This window comes from Tympanuchus pallidicinctus, unplaced genomic scaffold (genome assembly GCF_026119805.1).
Source record: "Tympanuchus pallidicinctus isolate F22 unplaced genomic scaffold, pur_lepc_1.0 scaffold31, whole genome shotgun sequence".
In the NCBI taxonomy this organism is placed as follows: Eukaryota; Metazoa; Chordata; class Aves; order Galliformes; family Phasianidae; genus Tympanuchus; species Tympanuchus pallidicinctus.
The window spans coordinates 3,382,076-3,400,991 of NW_026294749.1; the positions used below are offsets into that span (position 1 = coordinate 3,382,076).

The window sequence follows — 18,916 nt, forward strand, 5'->3', positions numbered from 1 at the left end:
GGACCTTCAGGGACCCAGCCGTGCTGGTGCTGAAGCACTTGACAAACCACGTAGGCAAAAGCATTTTCAGAAGTGACTTAAGCCCCCAAAAGTGGCTTTGAGAAGCCCACAGCTGCTAAATTTACATCTTTATCTGCTCCAAGATCCCTTTCCTGAGATGAGGGTTTCGAAGGGCTTCATGCCTCGTTGTTGGCACTGGTTTCCAATGAGTGCCTTCTTAACCCTCAGAAGTCCTCACCAATTCCCATTTCTGGTCCATGAGGCACTGCCCTCCACTACCCAAAGCAGGAGTACAGTTCAGACCCAAAGCAGCATCAGTGACTTGCTGTAAGCACTGTTCTTCTGAACAACTGAAGCAACTGAAACATCAGTGTGTTACCAATGTTATTCTCATCCTAAACTGAAAACACAGCACCTTACCTGCTACAAGGAAGAAAACTCAATTCCTTCTAAAACCAGGACATGAGCATTCTCCTCTCATTTTTGGAGGATATTTGCAATTCCTCCATCTAAAACGTGACTTCTGGAGCAGTATTACTCTATCACGTGTCATCCATGTTAGTAATTAAACAGTCATTTTAGGCTATCAGCATCCAGCCATGTCTTTGCAGTTTTCAACAGAAAAGTCTCACGTTCCACTTGTGATTATTTTTGGTGAATTTGGTGTACATTTTGTTTCCTTTTTATGTACTTCCCCTCTGCCTCATAGACAAGAATACTTTGTGCTGCCCTTTGTACGGCTGCCTTTATGTCACCCTGCCCCAGCTCCTGTCTGCTACTAAAACAGCTTTGCACCGTGCATCACAATACCTGGAGCAGCTTTGCTATGCAGAGGGAAGCTTGGCATGCTCACTCACTGACACAGGACACTCGGGTCACCAGGACAAGGACGCAGCTCAGAAACCTTGGGTTGATGCCTCCCCCAAAAGCCCACAACCAAGCTTTTGTTGGACTTCCCACTGGGCCTCCGGGGTGAGCATGAGGCACATGGCAAGTGTCCTGAGAGAGTGCAAGAAAACAACATGAAAAAAAAGAAATTTACCTTTGGGAAACCAAAGGAATGAAGAGTGGTATGAAGAACAGGAACTGCATACTGCTTCAGCATTCAGACTGTCTGGTGTAGTCATCTGGAGTCACACAGCATGAACTTTTCCAGCACAAAACTAGACAGAGGTGTGGGATTTGCTCTTGTGATGCTCTAAATTTCAGTATTTTCATAAGGGAGCAAAAAGCTTGGATTTCTCATGTGTCTGTGTGTGTGCACCTGCATGTGCCTGTGGATACCAATAACAAAACCTGTTTTACTAAAAGGTATTTCTCGAAAGGTCACTCTGCACTGCTCGAGAGGCCATGAGGCAGCTCCGTATCGCTACCTATTCACCAACAATCACAGCAAGACAAGGTGAAGATATCTGACAACCCTGCAGTCACCTCTGCATTGGATACATGAATCAAATGATTCCTCCAAGCTGAGGAAATGAAAACATGAATAAGCAGTGTGTCACATCGTCTATCATTATGAACGAAAGCAATAAGAGGGCTTTTTGCTGACTGAAGCAAGAAATTGAACAAAGTGTGTTCCAAGGCTGGATTCACAGTGCAGTGATTTAATCTGGAGCAACATCTTTTTCCCGTTCTCTTTTTCTGTGTTGGCTCTGTTTCTGAATACGCTGTTGTCATAGAAAGGTTTAGGTTGGAAGGGACCTTAAAGCCCACTCAGTCCCACCCCATATCCTGGGCAGGGCTGCCCCCCACCAGCTCAGGCTGCTCGGGGCCCCATCCAACTTGGCTTTGAGTGCCAGGGATGGGGCAGACAGCTTCTCTGGGCAGCCTGTGTCAGTGTCTCACCACTCTCTGAGTAAAAAATTTCTTCCTAACATCTAACCTAAATTACCACATTTTAGTTTAAAGCCATTCCCCCTTGTCCTGTCTCTATCAGCCCATCTAAAAGTCACTCCCCCTCCTGCTTGTAAGCTTCTTTCACTTACGGGCAGGGAGTACTGTCCTTCCCCTCCCCGTCTCCCCAAAGCAGAGCAAACTGTGATGGTCTAGGCACTTTCATCAGCAATCACTTCTTCATTTAATCATTTGATTAATGGAAAAAAAAATGCAAGTAGGCTTCAAATGAAAAATAAGGAAAGCATTGGTCACTGTCACTTCTCAAGGTGTTTGTCCAGCTCTCTAAAATCTACGTGGAGTAACAATCCATCCCACTCCTGCCTGGGAAATCAGGCTGAACTTTGTCCTGAGAGGGCTGAGAGTATTGTCGAAATCCAAGGCACAGCAGCACCTTAGCTTCTTCTGCATTCAGTGCTCCTTGTTCAAAAAGTCTAAGTGAACAGTAACCTGGATTTCAGACTATCAGCTCACATGGCTGAGTTTCTTCGGATCATTGCCTAGAAATGTAACTGACAGCTGAAGACATCCTGAACATGACTAACACTGACAAAGTCGCTCATTGCATCTTGGTTACAGGTGCAGTTTAATCAAGCTGGGCATGATATGCCAAAAGAGTGGAGGAGCAGAGACAGTACTTGTTTAAATACTGTTAATTACAATGAAGAGCAAGGTAAAGATTGAGTTGATTCCTTTGGAAAAACAAAACAAAATATTTATTGGATTGTATTTTCATACTGTGGGAAGCACAAGATGAGGCAGGGCTGGCTGTTGCAGGAGTGGGACAAAGATGCAGCTGGTGACAAGGTGGGACCCAGGCTGCCAGCTGGGTGCATTGGTTGGGGTATAGGACCTTTCCTCCAGCAGGAGAGAACAGAGGTGGAAGCAAATTTTGAGGGATTTGGAAGCACTGAGCATTGGCTGGCGTGTTGATGTGTTCTTTGCATGCTTTGAGCTTGTCACAGCTCTGTGGCTGGGTGATGCCCCAGCAAGTGGACTTCCCAGCACATTGTGGGTTTCCCAGGTCCTGGGAATGGGAGGCCTCTTGTGTGACCACTTCAGGTATTTTTGCTTTAATTGACCTTTGCTTGCTTTCATATCAGCACACAGCAAGTATTATGCTTGGGCTCGCTTGTATCTAACTTCAAATCCAGATCATTTCCTGGGTTCAAATGATTGATTTGGTTTTGTACATTTTGGGTTTGAGGTTCCACTTCAAAGATGATCTGCAAGTAGTTCCATGAAATCAGAAAATGACTTGGGGAGGGTACAGTGGGGGAATAAAAAAATGCTGAAAGCTAAACAAAAAACATTGAAAAACCCACAAGATCTATATTACTTAAGTATCAACCATTCCTTTCCCACTACCTATTACAAATTTCAATTAAAAATAAAAGTCTGGGTTTTCTGTCCTTTTGTATGGAAGGATCTTTGGGAAAAGCAATGCAAAGCAGGAATTTAAATGACAGAGAAAAGGTCTTAATGCAGGGAGCTTTGTGAAGTTTCACTTACAACACAAATGCAGCTGCCACTGGCATTTCCCTGCTTTAAAGACACTGGAAGGGTTGGCTCTTGTCCGTGACCATTCTGGCATGGGAGTCCCTCATGGTACATACAGTGCTTTGGAAAGAGATATTTCAGAGACTGTAGATACAGCATGCCCTGCACAATGTGAAACATGGCTTTGTTTCATTCGACCTTGATTAGTGAGGGGAAGTTCTCAGCATGGACGTACTGAGCAGATGCTGATGAAATGCAGATGGTTGAGAAAAAGTGGTGGTGGTGATGGCCTAGCAGTTTGAGTTACCTTCTTCTTTTTGATGAAGCAGAACTCACCGTCCCAAAGGAAAAAATATGGAATGAACTTGTTTAAAGAAAAATCCCACTTATTAATTGCTTTTTCCTTAAGCAGCAACACAAAGACCTTGCTTGTGTTGTTGGGTTGAGACCTGACTCTTCATTCACATTGACACCATGCAGGAGTTTGGCTATTTCCAAGAGAGAGTGAACGTGAGACCAAAATGAAGGTGCAGTGGCATTTCTCTTTGAAAAGAAGCAAGTCAGCCCTATTAGGTGTGCAGAAGAATGATTTAAAGGAAAACAAAAAGCAAAAAACAAAACAAAAACAAAACCAAAAAAAAAAAGAAAGAAAAAAAGAACAAGTCTGTGTTAACAAGGATTTTGAAGGAGAGTAAGAATGGGAAGTAGCAAGTACTTCCAGTCAGAATTTGTCCTGCTATCAATTATCAGTCTTACAAGTAAATAGATCAATGAATGCCTTCTGGCAGTTTTCAGAAACAAAATGCAATTAAACCTCCTGTGCAACACAGAGCCAGGTGAGCAGGTTCAACCCAGTGAGCAGATAGGACAGAGCACACTGTTCAGGCAGGGCAGCTGCCCTAGGCAGGAGGGAGATCATTCTCCTCTAAGCCTGGGACAGCGATGACATCGGTGCTTACAGCCCGCCATGACAAGTGCTCCTTCCCTGGAGAGTCCAGTGGTCACAGCACCTTGTATCCAAAGATGCTGAGGGCATACCTTCATTAGCAAAGAGCAAACAAACACCTTGATGGTGTGGGACAAAACTACCAATTGTGACCAAAAAAAAAAACCAAAACCACACAGGAGTCAAAATGCCATCAAAAGTCTCCAGAAAGCTTCATAAAATTGTGACCACTTTAAAAAAAAAAGAGGCCTTGCTGTTTTAGAATCATCGCATCAGTAAGACCACCGAGATCATCTATTCTAACCACCAGTCCATCCCCACCATGCCCACTACCTACGTTCCTCAGAGCCATATCCTCACAGTTCTTCAGCACTTGCAGGGACGGTGACTCCACCACCTCTCTGTGCAGCCTGTGCCACTGCCTCATTACTTCTTCTGAAAAGACATTTTTCTTAATTTCTCACCTGAACCTCCCCTAGTACAACTTAAGGGCATTACCTCTCATCCTAATTATTAAAGTGACCCAACGTTCAGACTGAATTACAGTAACAGTATGTCAGTGTGTCTCCTCTTCATGTCTTTCTCCATTCTGGATTGCAGCACCTTTTGATGTCATTACATAAGGAGGGGCAATCCACAATCATCTAGTCAGTAGAATGACATCCAGGGCTTGGTTGAATGTAGATAGAAGAAAACATCATAGATGACATGAGAGCTGCTGCCAGGGACTGGGAAGCCTTCATGTAGACAGGATTTCACGTGGTCAGTGTTTGGTTTTAACTCACCTCACACTGTCTGACACAAGGCAGTGGGAGCACAAAGAGGAGATGTACCAAGGTGGGAAGGGACATTCTCAGTGGCAGTGGTGTGCTTCTGTCCTTTTGGTGGCACGAAAAACCTCCCCTTTGAAAGCATGCTGTCCACCTCGTTTCATTTCCATTTCTCTCAGACAGATTCTGAACACAATCTGAACATTGTCTGACAGTTGACAGCAGCCCACGGTGACTTCTGATGAGTGTAACAGCTGCAGCTGCTGCTGGCAGCTGATGGAGGTGGGATGGCCCATTACATTGACTTTAACACCAAGCTGCTCTCTTCTAATGGTGAAAAAGAGAGACCTCTGCATGCATGGCTACCCTTGGTGAGCATGAACAGGAAGGATAGGTACTCTGAAGGTGACTTGGTAGCATGGGCGAGTGCTTCTCCTTTTGAAGCAAAATAAAATTCTTCACATTGCCAGTGATGCAAATTTAGCTATGCACACTTCAACCAAAGGCACTGCGTGATAGAAAACACCAAGAAATTCCCTCACCACTAAGCATTACTCATTTTGTTACATAATTCTTTCTTTTTGGTGCTTTTTTTTTTCTTTTTGCTGTGGATTGGGTCAAAAAAATACAGTGCCTGCTATAAAAAAGAAGTGTATGCAACTGCCATTGTGCTTATTTATAGTAATTGCTGCTCTAACTGTTGCTGTGTGGGAGGGCACCACTGGCTGTTGGTCAGAGGAGGAACTGGCCACAGTAAAGGACTGCTTCCCTGCAACATCTTCACTCAGTCACAGGACAGTGCTCTCCTTAGCACCTCTGTATTCAGGCCTCCAAAATCTGCATGCAGAGCTCCTTGGCTCTCCGTCCTTGAAAAGCATGCAAATAGCTGCCAGTGTTTGCTGCAAGAGCACATCATCAAAACTGCAGGAATTTTCAGAGCTTCTTTAACTCTTTACCTTGCAGATAGGAGAATTTATTTGCAGCCGTGCAACAGGATAAAAGTAGAGAGGTGATGTGATTTCGTCTTACGGAAGGCAAAGCACTGCTACATCTCTTTATTACTATGCCTGCCTTTCTGACGGGCTGGTACTGGTGGTTGCCTTGAAGAGGAAAAAAAGCAAGAAAAAAAAAAATGGCCACTTGGTGGCCTTAAACCGTTACTCAAAGCACTGAAAGACAGATCCTGCTGAGACTGATGTCAGGAGGAGGAGCTTCTCCACTAGCTTCATGAGGGCAAAGCATCTGGACAGCGAGCAAGCTGGTGTGCAAGTCCAACCATGCTGCTGTACTGCCCAAGAAGCTGTGAACTATGATGTTCCCCATCTACAAGTCTGTTTTTGCAAAGACTCGGGAAAGACAGCAGTGCTTAAAGGAGCATGGACTGACAGCTACAGCTACAACATGCTTACTGGCGTGGTGGTTCTTGAGTACTGGTAAATGCTGAGGTCAGGGGTTGGTCATGTGGGTGTTAAGAAAAAAATCTTCACCAGAGGTGGTCAGACCCTTGAACTGGCTGCCCAGGGCAATGGTCAGAGATTCCCTGGGACTAGGAGACCTTCAAGAATGGGTGCTGTATAATCAAGATGATATAATTACAATATAATTGTATAATCAATAGATACCAAGATGTTATAATCACAATATAATCAAGAGAATTAGGCAAAGTAAACAACGATCACAAAAGAGAATAAGTAGAAGAGCTTACCCTTCGGCTGAGCTCACCAGAAGACACCAAGAGAGGCGATCTCCAGCAGAGATCCTTCCCCACTGGTAGCCAGCTCTTAAATAGGTCCAGGAGGGCTGGAGCCTGGCTCCACCCCTTCTGGCAGCACAGGAGAATTGCCTTCACCTGTGCTCCTCTGGCTGACTCACGGCTCGCCTCAGGTGATCAATCAGAGGTTCAGGCCGTGACTCAGCAGTTCCCATACAGGTGCTTAACTTGTATAGGGGCAAATGAGGACCATAACTTACTGCTGGAGAAGCAGCAACACAGATTGACTTCATTAGGAAAAAAAACTCAAAATAGGCAGAGAACTCAGCAATATCATTATTGCTGCCCAAGGCTCATTTGGGAACCTGTATGACAAGGGCTGCTCCAGTTCTGATACGGACTGCTTCTTTAATCTTCCCTAAAAGGTCCCTGTGTACTAAGTTCCCATAACTTTGACAAGAGAGATTGAAAGGATCCTACAGGGAATTCCCAATTTAGTGCTACACTTTAAATACTAACTGACAGAGACCATGTAAGATAGGTCCATAAGGCAGAACCAAGTTGTCCTAGCATGGAAAGGTACTATGGAGAGTCACCTCCTACCTTGGTTTACCAATGCACAAAGCAGCTACAGGGTACAGGATCAACAGCTTATGTAGGTGTCTCCAATAAGGCACCTTGGGATGAGGATAAATGTTGGTACCGCTAAACAGCAGAAAGGGACTGGTGTTACACATGCAGACTCCATATTTAAACTTGGTGCGCACTTCAGGCCCTTCAGAGCTTACTGGAGCAGAGCTGCTCATCTGCACCACCATCTTTCAGCTGCATTTTTGGCTTCCTTCCATCCATCTGTGCAGGCAGACTTATAAAGCACAAAATACCAATACAAAGAGTGGAGAGCTGGGGCTGCTTTTTCTCTTTTCAGGAGAACAATAAGTGTGGATGTGGGTCATGGAGCCTAAGTCTGCATGTCATACATTTTCTTAACCAATACCTCTGCTGGTTGGATATACTGTAAAAGGTGCTGTCAACACTGCACTACCACATACAGTTCAGTAGCAGCCAGTGAGTCTATAGGCTCTGGACTAAATGTGTAGTCTAGATTTTGACTAATCAGCTTGTTTTCATTATTGTTTTCCTTAAGCACATTGAGGTAGAATAGCATCATAGTTTCAGCTGGGACAGAATTGTTTTCTTTAGAGTGCCTGGTATGATGCTATGTTTTGGTTCTTGAAAAACAATGTTGATAACACACCGACGTTTATAGCTGCTGCTAAGCAGTGTTGTACAGAGCCAAGGCTGTTTGCAGCAAGGGCTTAAGGAGCTGGGCGGAACAGAATTAAGACAGCTGACTCAAAATGGCCAAAGAGATGTTCTGTTCCATATGACATCATGAGAAGGAGATTTGAACGGGGTGGGAGTTCATCTGGCTCTCTTCCTCTGTTCGGGGGGCTAGCTTGGCACTGGTCAGGGGTGGTGAGCAATTTCCTGTGCATCACTTGTTATATACATTCATATATAATTCTAATTATTATCCTTTTATCTATTTTAGTAAGCAGTTTTATGTCAACCCACAAGTTCTACTTTGTTGGTTTTTTTGCAGTTCTCTCCCCCATCCCTCTGGGAAGGAGGGGAGTGAATGAACGACCATGTGGTGCTCAGCCATTTGACAGATTAAACCACAACAAACAGTCAATGTATGCATATATATTTGTTTATTTAAGAGCCCATTTTCCTTTCTTTTTTCCTCTTGTTTATGTGTAATATTTGCCTTTTTTTCCTGACACCTCAGAAAATCCAGAACGAAACTATACCTCACTGTTTTATGCTGCTCCTGAGAGCTCCTCCAAATCTTCTATTCCATTCCCACAGGTGCTGCTATTTGCTTATACTGCTTTCCCCCTGAAACAAAGCTGAAGGAAACCAAGAGACCAAAATTAAAGTCCTGCTTGGCTTCTCTCTAAAAACTTCATTACATGTTTCTCTTACCTTCACTGAGCCAGGCCAATAAACCTCACTCTGATCATATTATCTGGTACAACTATTAACCATCACTCTTAACAGTCATGCACTGTGAGTGTCAAGACACAGTGAGAAAAACTGAGAATAATTGGCGTGAACTCTAGAAGATCATTGGAAAAAAACTAAATCTAACAACAACCCAAAGTCAGACAACTGAGATCTTTTCTACTACATTTTGTGTGTTACTTTTAAAGATGTTTCCATCGTGAATCCGCTTAAGTCCGACAAGTGTTCTGTTTGCTGCTCAAGCCACCCAGTGCCTGGAGGATTTCAAACACACCAAGTTGTTGGAAGTTCTTTTGAAACCTTAAGATTTAGCTGTACTTCATCACTATGTTAATTAAAATGAACATTGTCTCTCTAGGATGCAATCTTTATAAAATCTTCCCACACCAATCATCACCAACAGGTGGAGGAGGAGGTGTGCCATAGCACAGGGCATCCTTTCTCTGAGCACCGCATCTTCTCTCCTTTGCATCTGCAGGGGTTGGTAAGAATCATCCCTGAACCATGTAGCTCCCGTTTCCTAAATCTGCAGCAACATGAGGCAGACCAAGAATACTTATCATCCCCCTTTGGAGAGTATCTAAAAAGCAAAATTGGGGTTTCTAGTGTCTCATGCTGCCCCTTCTCAAACAGATGCACTCCTTAACTGCAATCTAGCGCTAGTTACAGAAGTTCCTGCTTGCTTTAACTGCAATGGTTTGCTTAAAATATCCACTGCCCCTCTGCTCCCCTTTCCCCCCCAGTATGAGCACTGGTGGAAATTCTGTTGCTTAGAGATTCATGGGACTTCAAGAAAGTAAAAATTAGAATATGGCCTAAACTACTGCTAATGCCTTTCTTCTGTGACCCACAAAGTGTTCTTGTAACCAAAGCCACAAAGAGGAGGTATTTTTAAACAAGTGTGTGGATTGATTCACTGTTTACTGTCTCTTCCTCCCCATTATTGTTTCCCATCAGAGCAGGCAAATTACTGTCGGAGCAATCACCAAACAGTGCTCTCCTACACTTACCTCAGCCATTTCCACAGCCCAGCCCTCACATGGGTTGTTTTCAGCTAGGTAAGTTGCTTAGTTCCTAAGTACCCTAGTAGATGTGCTTCATGTTAAAGTTGGATAAGACTTGGTCTTGTCGAATGGAAGAACAGCACAGAGATCAGACTGGAAGAGAGGGAGGTCCAGAGGGACTAAGACAGCCCTAACCAGCACTCAGTAACCAGAGAGATCAAGGAGGCACTGGCCACCAGTAGAGAATCTTCAATGTGCAATTGAGATCTGCTTTGGTTTGAAGTTAAAGAGAACTTTTCCACTGAGGTGGCCGCAGCAGAAGCTGCAAGTTCCCCAGCCTTTTGAAATCCAGTGTGTTTGACTCCAGGCACCGAGGCTCCCAAATCTCTTGAACCGAGGAACAGAGGGTCAATCCCTACACACTGCAATCCCCCAGAAGTGACTTGAGAAGCACAGCTAACTGCATTTCACACAAGTGCAATTCAGAGAAAAACAGCCAAGTCAAGGGGGAGTCCCTTTCTCTGCTGCCTGGAGTTTCCAAATTGTCTTTGGAAATGAATCAAATTCATGTCTTCCATGAAACAGTCCAAAAGCAGCAGCTGCTGCCTGGCCAAGCAGGCACTATTTTTGTTCCTCCTTCAGCTCTCATCTGCCAGAAGAGCTTTTATTAGATGTGTTCTCCATATGCACTTTCTTTCCACAAAAAACCTAGGGGAAAATCAGGACATCACTCTTTCTAGCTTATTAATCATATATCTAAAGCATATGAAATAGCAGAGACTCTCTTTCAATTTTATTTTTTTTTCACCTGCAGACTCCTTCCTGCAGTGCATGGAACATCTCAGCACATATATCACAGGTCCTTCCTGTATTATCTTCAGCTACTCCAATGCTTTTATGTTTTCTGTGGGTTACTTCTCCTCCCCTTGCCCCTATCACATCCTGGCCACGTGGCGTATTCCTTCAATTTTATTATCTGAGATTTTATGTTCAACAGATGCACCTATGGAATGAATTTTGTCTAGGACCATCATAATCAGAATTGCTCTGCAACTGTTCCTTTCCACTCCTTTTTCCAGGTAGAAATAACATCTGCACTTTGTCATTCAAGTTGCAATACAGCACTGAGGGAACAACACCTGGGGGATTTTTCCCTATTCCCATCAACTCCCAACACTTGGCTGCACAGCACTCTTATGCAGGTGGACTGAAGTGGAGATCTGAGGTGCCGAGAATTAGCAAGAAACCACCACAACTCCACGTCCTGCTTCAGAATCGTTCACAAAGGTATTTTAACATCTCATAAAACTGGAGCAGATACCCAATTTAACCATGCACAACCAACACTGACGCATGCTTCTCATTCGTGGCTTCACAAAGCTGTATCACAGAAGTGTCGTGACATTTCTTTCTTTCCTATTTTACTGGGGAGGTGAAGTGACTTGCATAGTCACACAGATGTTGTAGGAGGTTTGGGAATGGAATCCCAAATGCTTCTCAGCTGTGTATTTTGTGTATTTTGGACAATGATGGCACTCTTTCAACATGCCTTCTGATAAACAACCAATCTTCATCAAGTTCAGTTAAAGTCTTAATGATTCTTCAAGAAATTGTAGCAAAAACCCCACCTTTGTATCTGACAAATTAAATAAAAACACACTAGCTGTAAGAGAAGAGGTAGAGGAGACTTTCAGAGGGCCTACTTGTAAATGCATCAACCCAGATCAGAAGTCATGCTTTGTTAACGTCTGCATGAAGAGATAACCAAGTGAGCAAACAATTTTGAAAACACATTGCATTTTTTAAGTAGCTTGAATGTTTTGGATCCAATCTCTCCTTTCAGTGAATAACGAAGGGTACAAACCCACACATTCAAAAACGCCTCAAGTAAAATGGAAAACGGGTGCAAATCTGCCTGAAAATCCCATCTTCTCTGAAGCTGCTTGCAAATGAATTTCATTCCCAACTTACTGCCTGTGTGTTTGGTTCACATCTGAGCAGAATGTGACTGCCATTTTGACTCTGGCTCTTGTGATGACACCACATCTCTTCACTGGTAATGGCGTGCCCCAGGAATTTGTCGCCTTCAGCTTCCCAGTGGTTCAGTAGGTCCTGACAAACATGCATACTGCGTTCTTTTGTTCTTATGTGAGCATCTGTGGAACACGCTTGGCACAAACTTTGCAGTATTCCAACATTGCCACCGTTGTTTCCATTGCATTGAAGCCAACATTCAGTTCCACATGGTTCCCTGATTGGTGCTGATTTACGTGGATGAGCTGATTGAGATGCTATTCATTGTGTGGTTTCACAGCTGGGCATATTCCACCAGAAACGTAGCTTTGCCATCATTGCTGGAAGGCACAATCCACCACCTCACTGCACTCACATCCACTGGTTGGCCTCCAGAAACACCTAGCAAGCACTGATGAATGGGTGTCATTTTTTCCACATGGAGGAATTCAGTGACACACCTTTGCTTCATGCACACTTCCATGTCAGATGCCGTATTGTTAGACTGTCCCTCTGCTGCCATCTGTCCCACAGCAACAAAATGCAATGGAATATTGGCAGGAAAGTTCAACCTCTACTGCCATACTACCAAAATTCTGCCTCTGAGATCATAAAACAGGAGGCAATACATCTGAAGCAGCCCTCATACATTAAAAAATAGACAAACTATTTTGTCCCTGAGTGAGGACAGAACACCACTTCTAAACGTAGCAGTGAAACAGTTAAATGTACAGGAGTTGGGTCACACGGCAAATTAGAGCTGTATTTAAAGTTCTACTGAGAACTCAGTGTGAAAAAAGCTGTTTCTGTCCCATATGATGTCTCCAGGGGTTTCTACAGAAACACTCCAAGGTGCAAGATCACCTTTCTCACGCTGTCTAACATTTTCCAGAGACAATCACCATTTTCCTCCTCCAGTATCATCTTGAGATGGTGTTAAGGACTCTTTCTGACTTGCTGATGAAGTCCAAGCTCTTCATCGGGTGATGAGCACATCTAAGGACACGTGGCTTTGCCCTCTGCTTCCCTCAGTTCGGTGTGCGGAGGGACAATTTTACATGAATCAAATCGGAACTTACAACAGTTATATATAACACTATAAGACGACAAAATGTGCACTTGGGATCAATAGTATGGCATCAGGGTTGCAGCATAATTAATTTTTACATTTGATTTGGATAAAAACTGCCACAGAGAGGTGCTGAGGGGTCAGAAAGAAGCCGAGTGACAGTGCATTTTTCATTTGGAAATTGTTCTTCCTTGGGGATGGAAGGAAGCCTCCCCTAAAACTCAGAAGAGAGTTTTGTAATTGACAGGAATCACATTTTAAAGACATTCTCTGGCTCACTGCTGCTAGAGCACGTATTTCTGACACAGCATCGGAGAAATGAGGAAATTATTAATACAAGTCTTACATAGCAGGCTGCACTGAATTTGAAGTCTTACAGAGAAATTAAAGGGGGATTGAAATACCCTGGTGAACTTAAAAGCCATAGCACTTACACTGAAGAACCTGAAACGAAACATCTTGAAAAAAGGGCATCTAACACATTCAAAGCTATGGAGGTATTAGAGCTTCAGCTGAGAATATTATTAATTGGATCTCAAAAATCCCAGAGGAAATATCCACACGTACCCAGCAGCCCAGAAGCAAGCAAGAGCTGGCAGGGGGAAGAGAGGACGGGAAGAAGAGCCCCAAACCTCACTGTGCTTGGCCACAGTGGCTTCATGGTGAGGGCATCCCCTGCACGATCACAGCTCAGCCTTCAGCAATGAGTAAAGCAGCCATCACATTTGGCTTCTGAGGCTGACTCCATTTTCATGTTGGGGCTTGGGTTTTTTCTTGATGGTTTGAATGACACTACCTCTGCTAAGAGGGTAATTCTGGCAAACCAGAAATGCAGTGTCATTTGTGAGAATTTAAATGGGGCTTTTTCCCACTTACACTAGCTTTTTATTTTATTTTCGCTCTAGCATCATCTTCTACCACTTGTATCATCTTCCTCAAACAGCCTTGAGACTTGGCTGCATGTAAGCCAGATTTTGCGGCTAATGAAGCCCCAAAGCAGTGTCTTGTACAGAATAAAGTATTTCAGAATTACAAAGAAATAAACAGATTTCCTACATATTCTGTTGCGATGACGGACCACCACCAAGATAGCAACAGCAAGTCTTTTGTATCAAAGAGATTGCTGTTCTGCAGATTCTTGAGCTGACCTGGATGAAGCTGGTGAGGAGATGAGAAATGTCAGTCAGTCTGTGTGCAGGAGGAAAGTCATCTGAATACCCCAACCTGTCAGTGTTATGCTTACTGTACCTGCAGGGATACAAACGGTGACTGGAAGCCTGTCAGAGACTGCTACTTATTTCAAGAAATACACAAGCAGATCAGGTGTTAACATTTACTTTTATTTGTAAAAAAATCGTAGAACGTATTAAATACAAACATTTGGAAAATGCACTCAAGGCTTTGCTAAGATGCCTGGGAACAGGAAGACGGAATCAAGAAGCTTACCAGGTTTAGAGCTTTCAAAGTAGCTGGATTACTATGATTTTTCACTGACTTCCTTATAGAAGGTGCCCATTATAGCAACTAATGTTGTTATTGTCCTTTTAAAAAAAAAACAAACATGATTTGCCATATCTTCCCAGTCAACCAGAAGATGCAAGGAAGCAACTCTTTCCAGGTTAAAAATCAGGGTAATAAAAATTAATGCATTTACCCATTACCTACATTGTATAACAGTAAGCATTTGCTTATAATCACACACAGATATCAAGTTTAAAAAAAAAAAAAAAAAAAAAAAAGATCATACATTTCAAATCTGGATATCCAATAAAGTGTTATAAACTTTATACATTTTCCAGTGAACATCACAATGAGAAGAATGTTTTGAAGTACAGAAACAAAATAACTGAATGCATCATCTACACCAGAAAGGCCAACTATTAAGATGTGGACAGGGGTCTAGTCACGTTCCAGATAGTTGGGTATCCTGCAAACTGTCACTGAAAGGTTGGCTGGAAGACAAATCCTGTCAAGTATTCAGTGTTTGCTCCTTTCCCTTCCTAAAAAGCCAGAGGTGGGAATTGTAGTTACTCTCGCTTCTGCACTTCATGGAAATAAAAGAGTAAACAGCCCTTCTGCTCCCTACACAGAGGAAACAGATTAAAGTTCACTCAGACCACCATTCCTCTTCTGTCACCCTGAAATGAGGTATGCAATACAAAGAGTCCACTAAAGATGCAGGAGCAAGAGCCTGCAGAAAATACCTCCTGTCTTTTAAAAAGAAAGCAGCACATCTGCTTAACAACAATATGGCATTCCCTCTGTCTTCCTGCTTTACCCTGTATCTGCTTTCCAGCTGCAGCATAATGCACACTGATATGGCTATATGGCCCTAAATACAAATTCAGTTTCTAAAAAAGTCCCGTTTCTGGGACTGACTCTTTGGGGATAATGAAACTACTTTAAAAAACCAATACAGAATAACCTCGGACATATAGACAGTAGCATGTCTCCCATTCTGCCTTGTATTTGCCAGAGCAGAAAACCTGCCAACTTATCAACACTCACACCATTACTACTGCAAGGACAAGCATAAAAACTGCTACAGGGTGCACACTGTCGGAGTCCCCTTCAAGATGGACTGACTGGATCCTGCAAGAGCATGAGCACAATACTTCTGGCAGCTATGCTCCGGGGACAAGCGGATCTTATGCTACTAATTTAACGTGAGAGGGCTGAGCAAATGGAGCACCACCCCGAATGTGTATTTCACCTTGTTATCACAGAAAGCGTTCTCCAATTAACTTGTTCACTCTCAGAGCACAGGGGGTACTGCCAACCCGGGCGCTGCTGTGCTGGAATTCCTGAAAGCTACTTACTTGCAGACCAACCTCTTTGAGAAACACCAAATACTTCTGTTAGCATGCCAACACAGACCATAGGTTGCTGGATATCCCAGGCAGGTAGTGGTTCATAGCTACAAGCTTGAAAACAAAAACTCCAGCACCTTTCTTATGCCCGACAGCTTACTGTTAACATCGATATGATTTTCCTGCTCCTGCTGTGTTCAGTACACTTAAAGCACTTGTGCAATGAGAGCTCTCTGATTTAGGCTTGGATTTGGATGAAATGGTTAGGCCAGTTCCACCCCATTCCTTTCTCTTTTCGACTATTACTGATACACAAGATCTGTATTTCAGAAAATGTAACACATGTTATGAAGATATTTAACAAGGCCAGAGTTCATTTGACCCCAAAAGCATTGCTCCCATCCAAAGAATTCACAGCCACCCAAAGCAAGCGGGAAATCACATAAAGAGGAATTTTGAGACAGGATGGGAGGGTCAGAGTACCAAAAGCAACTGACAGAGATGACAACTGTATTCAGCATGCTGACTGCCTCTCGCTCAGTGCCCAGCTTTTAACATGATATACATCACAAGTTGTAACAAATGAGTTTTGTTTTTGTTTTTCAATACCCTGACTATTCAGATTTTTTTTTTTCCAATCTTCAAGAAAAATAAGCCTTTCATCCTTTGAGCCAAAGACAAGGAGCAGTTAGCTCAGCATCAATGGCCCTCCCCATTACACCATCATAACCCAATACACCGCCCTGCATCTGTGGTGACATATTTGAAGCTACACTCTCAGAATGCACCTGAGTCAGGCAGCCACTCCACTCTAGAAACACACTGTGTTACCACGGGCAGCGTATGGCCTCTTGTTTTAACATACCTGAAAACAATTTACAAATGCATTCCTACTGACTTGATCACAGCAAAATACAGGGTGCTTTTTAAATGGCAGAAAGTCAAATTCAAACAACTCTAGTGTGAAACACGGGCAATTTTAAAAGAAAACAAACTTCTCAGATACAGATATTGGTGAAGCACGCACATCCTCACGCACTCACGCACATTATTCAGTGCCAGATTAAGATTACACAAGGCCATTTTCAAGGTTGCATTTACAACCACAATGACAAGTACAGCATTTTTGAGGTAGCTGAAGTCAAAGAGCAAACCACAGCACAAGCAAAGAAACAGGTGCTCGCACTCACACCAAGCCCACTCTTTGGAGACACGTTATCACGTGCGCAGGGGCGTGTGTTGAAGAGGCATGTGTTCCACAGGGAATGAAGATCAGTGGCATGGAGACCTGACTAACTATGCTCCAGAGAAGTTCATGATGGGAGACCCTAAGCACAACCGAGGACCATGGCTTAAATCACTGCATATCAGCTGAACTGTGGTGGCAGTTTGTGCTCTCGGTCTGCGGGAGTTCTGCCGACAGCTCTGTCTCACGTGCACTGAAGCAAGTACAACTGTGGCAGTTGAAGATGTTATTACTCAGAGCTGTCTGTCCCACTTCTCCCCTAGCTGTTACTGTTGGTAGAAAGGTGCGTGTACATATCTAACCTGCCCCAGTTTACAGCCCAGCATTCGAGCACAAGTCCATCTCCAGGGTGTTACTTGCCAATGGACTGTGAACTGTAGACTTGAGTTCCCTTCTTCAGGTGCAATAATACATTTGCCACAGTAAAAGTGCAGAGATGTCAAAGTGCCAAAGCTGGAATCACTAGAGTTCATCTCTCAGAGCCCTTTGCTAGCCTACAACAAAAGAAGTTGAGCTAACCTCACAGCAAATGCCAGGCCATGTAGGGACAACAGCTGTGGCTGACAGACTGGCTCAGCCACAGTAATTGGATCTTGTCTCTGAGTGTACAGAGAGCTAGATCCTGCCGGAATTATAAAACTGTGTTAAACACATTCATCCACACACACATAATGTACAATTTTCATCAAGAAGCTTTCTACAAATCAATTGTTTGTATGATTACTGTCAAGTCTTGAAGATGGGATAGGAATTATGGCAAAATATTCTTCAAAGGTAGAGAGAAAAACTCAGCCTTCTAGGACTAGGTCTCTGTTGTGTAGTTGTTGTATGAGAGAGATGGCACAGATGAGAAGTTGTTATTCCACTGTCTTCCCCCAGTACTCTGCTGCAATTCTGCCTGCTCCTTGTACTTGCTCAGAAGATTTTTGGCTTCTTGCAGATCCTGAAAAGAGTTTTCGCCATATTCTTCTTTCAGCCACTGCCTGAACTGCAGAGATTAAACAGACAGATAAAACATGATGAAGCAATATCAGGAGACTTATGCACAAGTAATATTCCCTCCAGCCCTACAGAGCCTTTCAGAATACAAGCAATCTAAAAAAACACGTAAATATTGTACATCCTAAAAAAGAAGCACGGAATGCATAGACAGAGGAACACATATGAAACCACTGAGATCCCTTACCTTCCCTAAAATGACATAACTTGCTTAACAGCTTGGCTGACTGTAATAATCCTGAATAAGGAAAATCCACTGGGCAAGGACATCCTGGACTTGTACAAGCACACACAAGCAATGAGATAAGTATGTGTGGAAGTCACAACAACCTTAAAGAACTTCAAAAGGTTAAAAGACCAGTAACTGAACCACCAATATGGCTTTTTCATCCTCATCTGACTAACACCTGTAGTAGAAATTGCACTGTAGATACTAGAAAAGGTAACTAGAAGGAAGAAAAAGACCAGGAGATCTAGCAGCTGTAGTATATGATCCTCTATGTTACCGACATGAATGACTGACTGGTATACGACCAAAGCACCAGGATCATTTGAAGATGAGGGAACCATGTAGGGGAAGGGCAATGATGCTGGGACATCTTCCCCATGATTTTCTCAGCTTCCTGCAATTTTTATCTCAGGTACTTTTAGACTGAGGCAATATCTTTGTGCTTCATACAAAAATTAAAAAAAAGTGCTTTTCTTCTGCCTCAAATTTTTGAATCCATCTATTTTCACCAACATTATCCGCAAGTATCTGTTGTATGATTTTATCTGATTGAGACCAGCCAGTTGATACCTCCACCTCACACTGCAAGGAAGAAAGCAAATCATATCTGTTCACCTCCTCTATTCCAGGCTAGTTCCATAGACCTTTGTCAGATTCTTCTGTCATTTCTTTGGCAGTTGAAGATTTGAATC

At 43.2% G+C, this 18,916-nt stretch overlaps 1 protein-coding gene across 1 annotated transcript in view; it reads right to left on the bottom strand.

Moving 5' to 3' along the window:
• Nucleotides 1-14,259: 14,259 nt before the first annotated feature.
• DUSP22 (dual specificity phosphatase 22) overlaps nt 14,260-18,916 on the bottom strand; it is a 41,954-nt gene continuing 37,297 nt past the window's right edge. Inside the window, exon 7 of the mRNA XM_052697597.1 lies at nt 14,260-17,984. Coding sequence (XP_052553557.1) covers nt 17,799-17,984 — 186 coding nt within the window. The 3' untranslated portion in view covers nt 14,260-17,798. The remainder of the gene's footprint in view (nt 17,985-18,916) is intronic.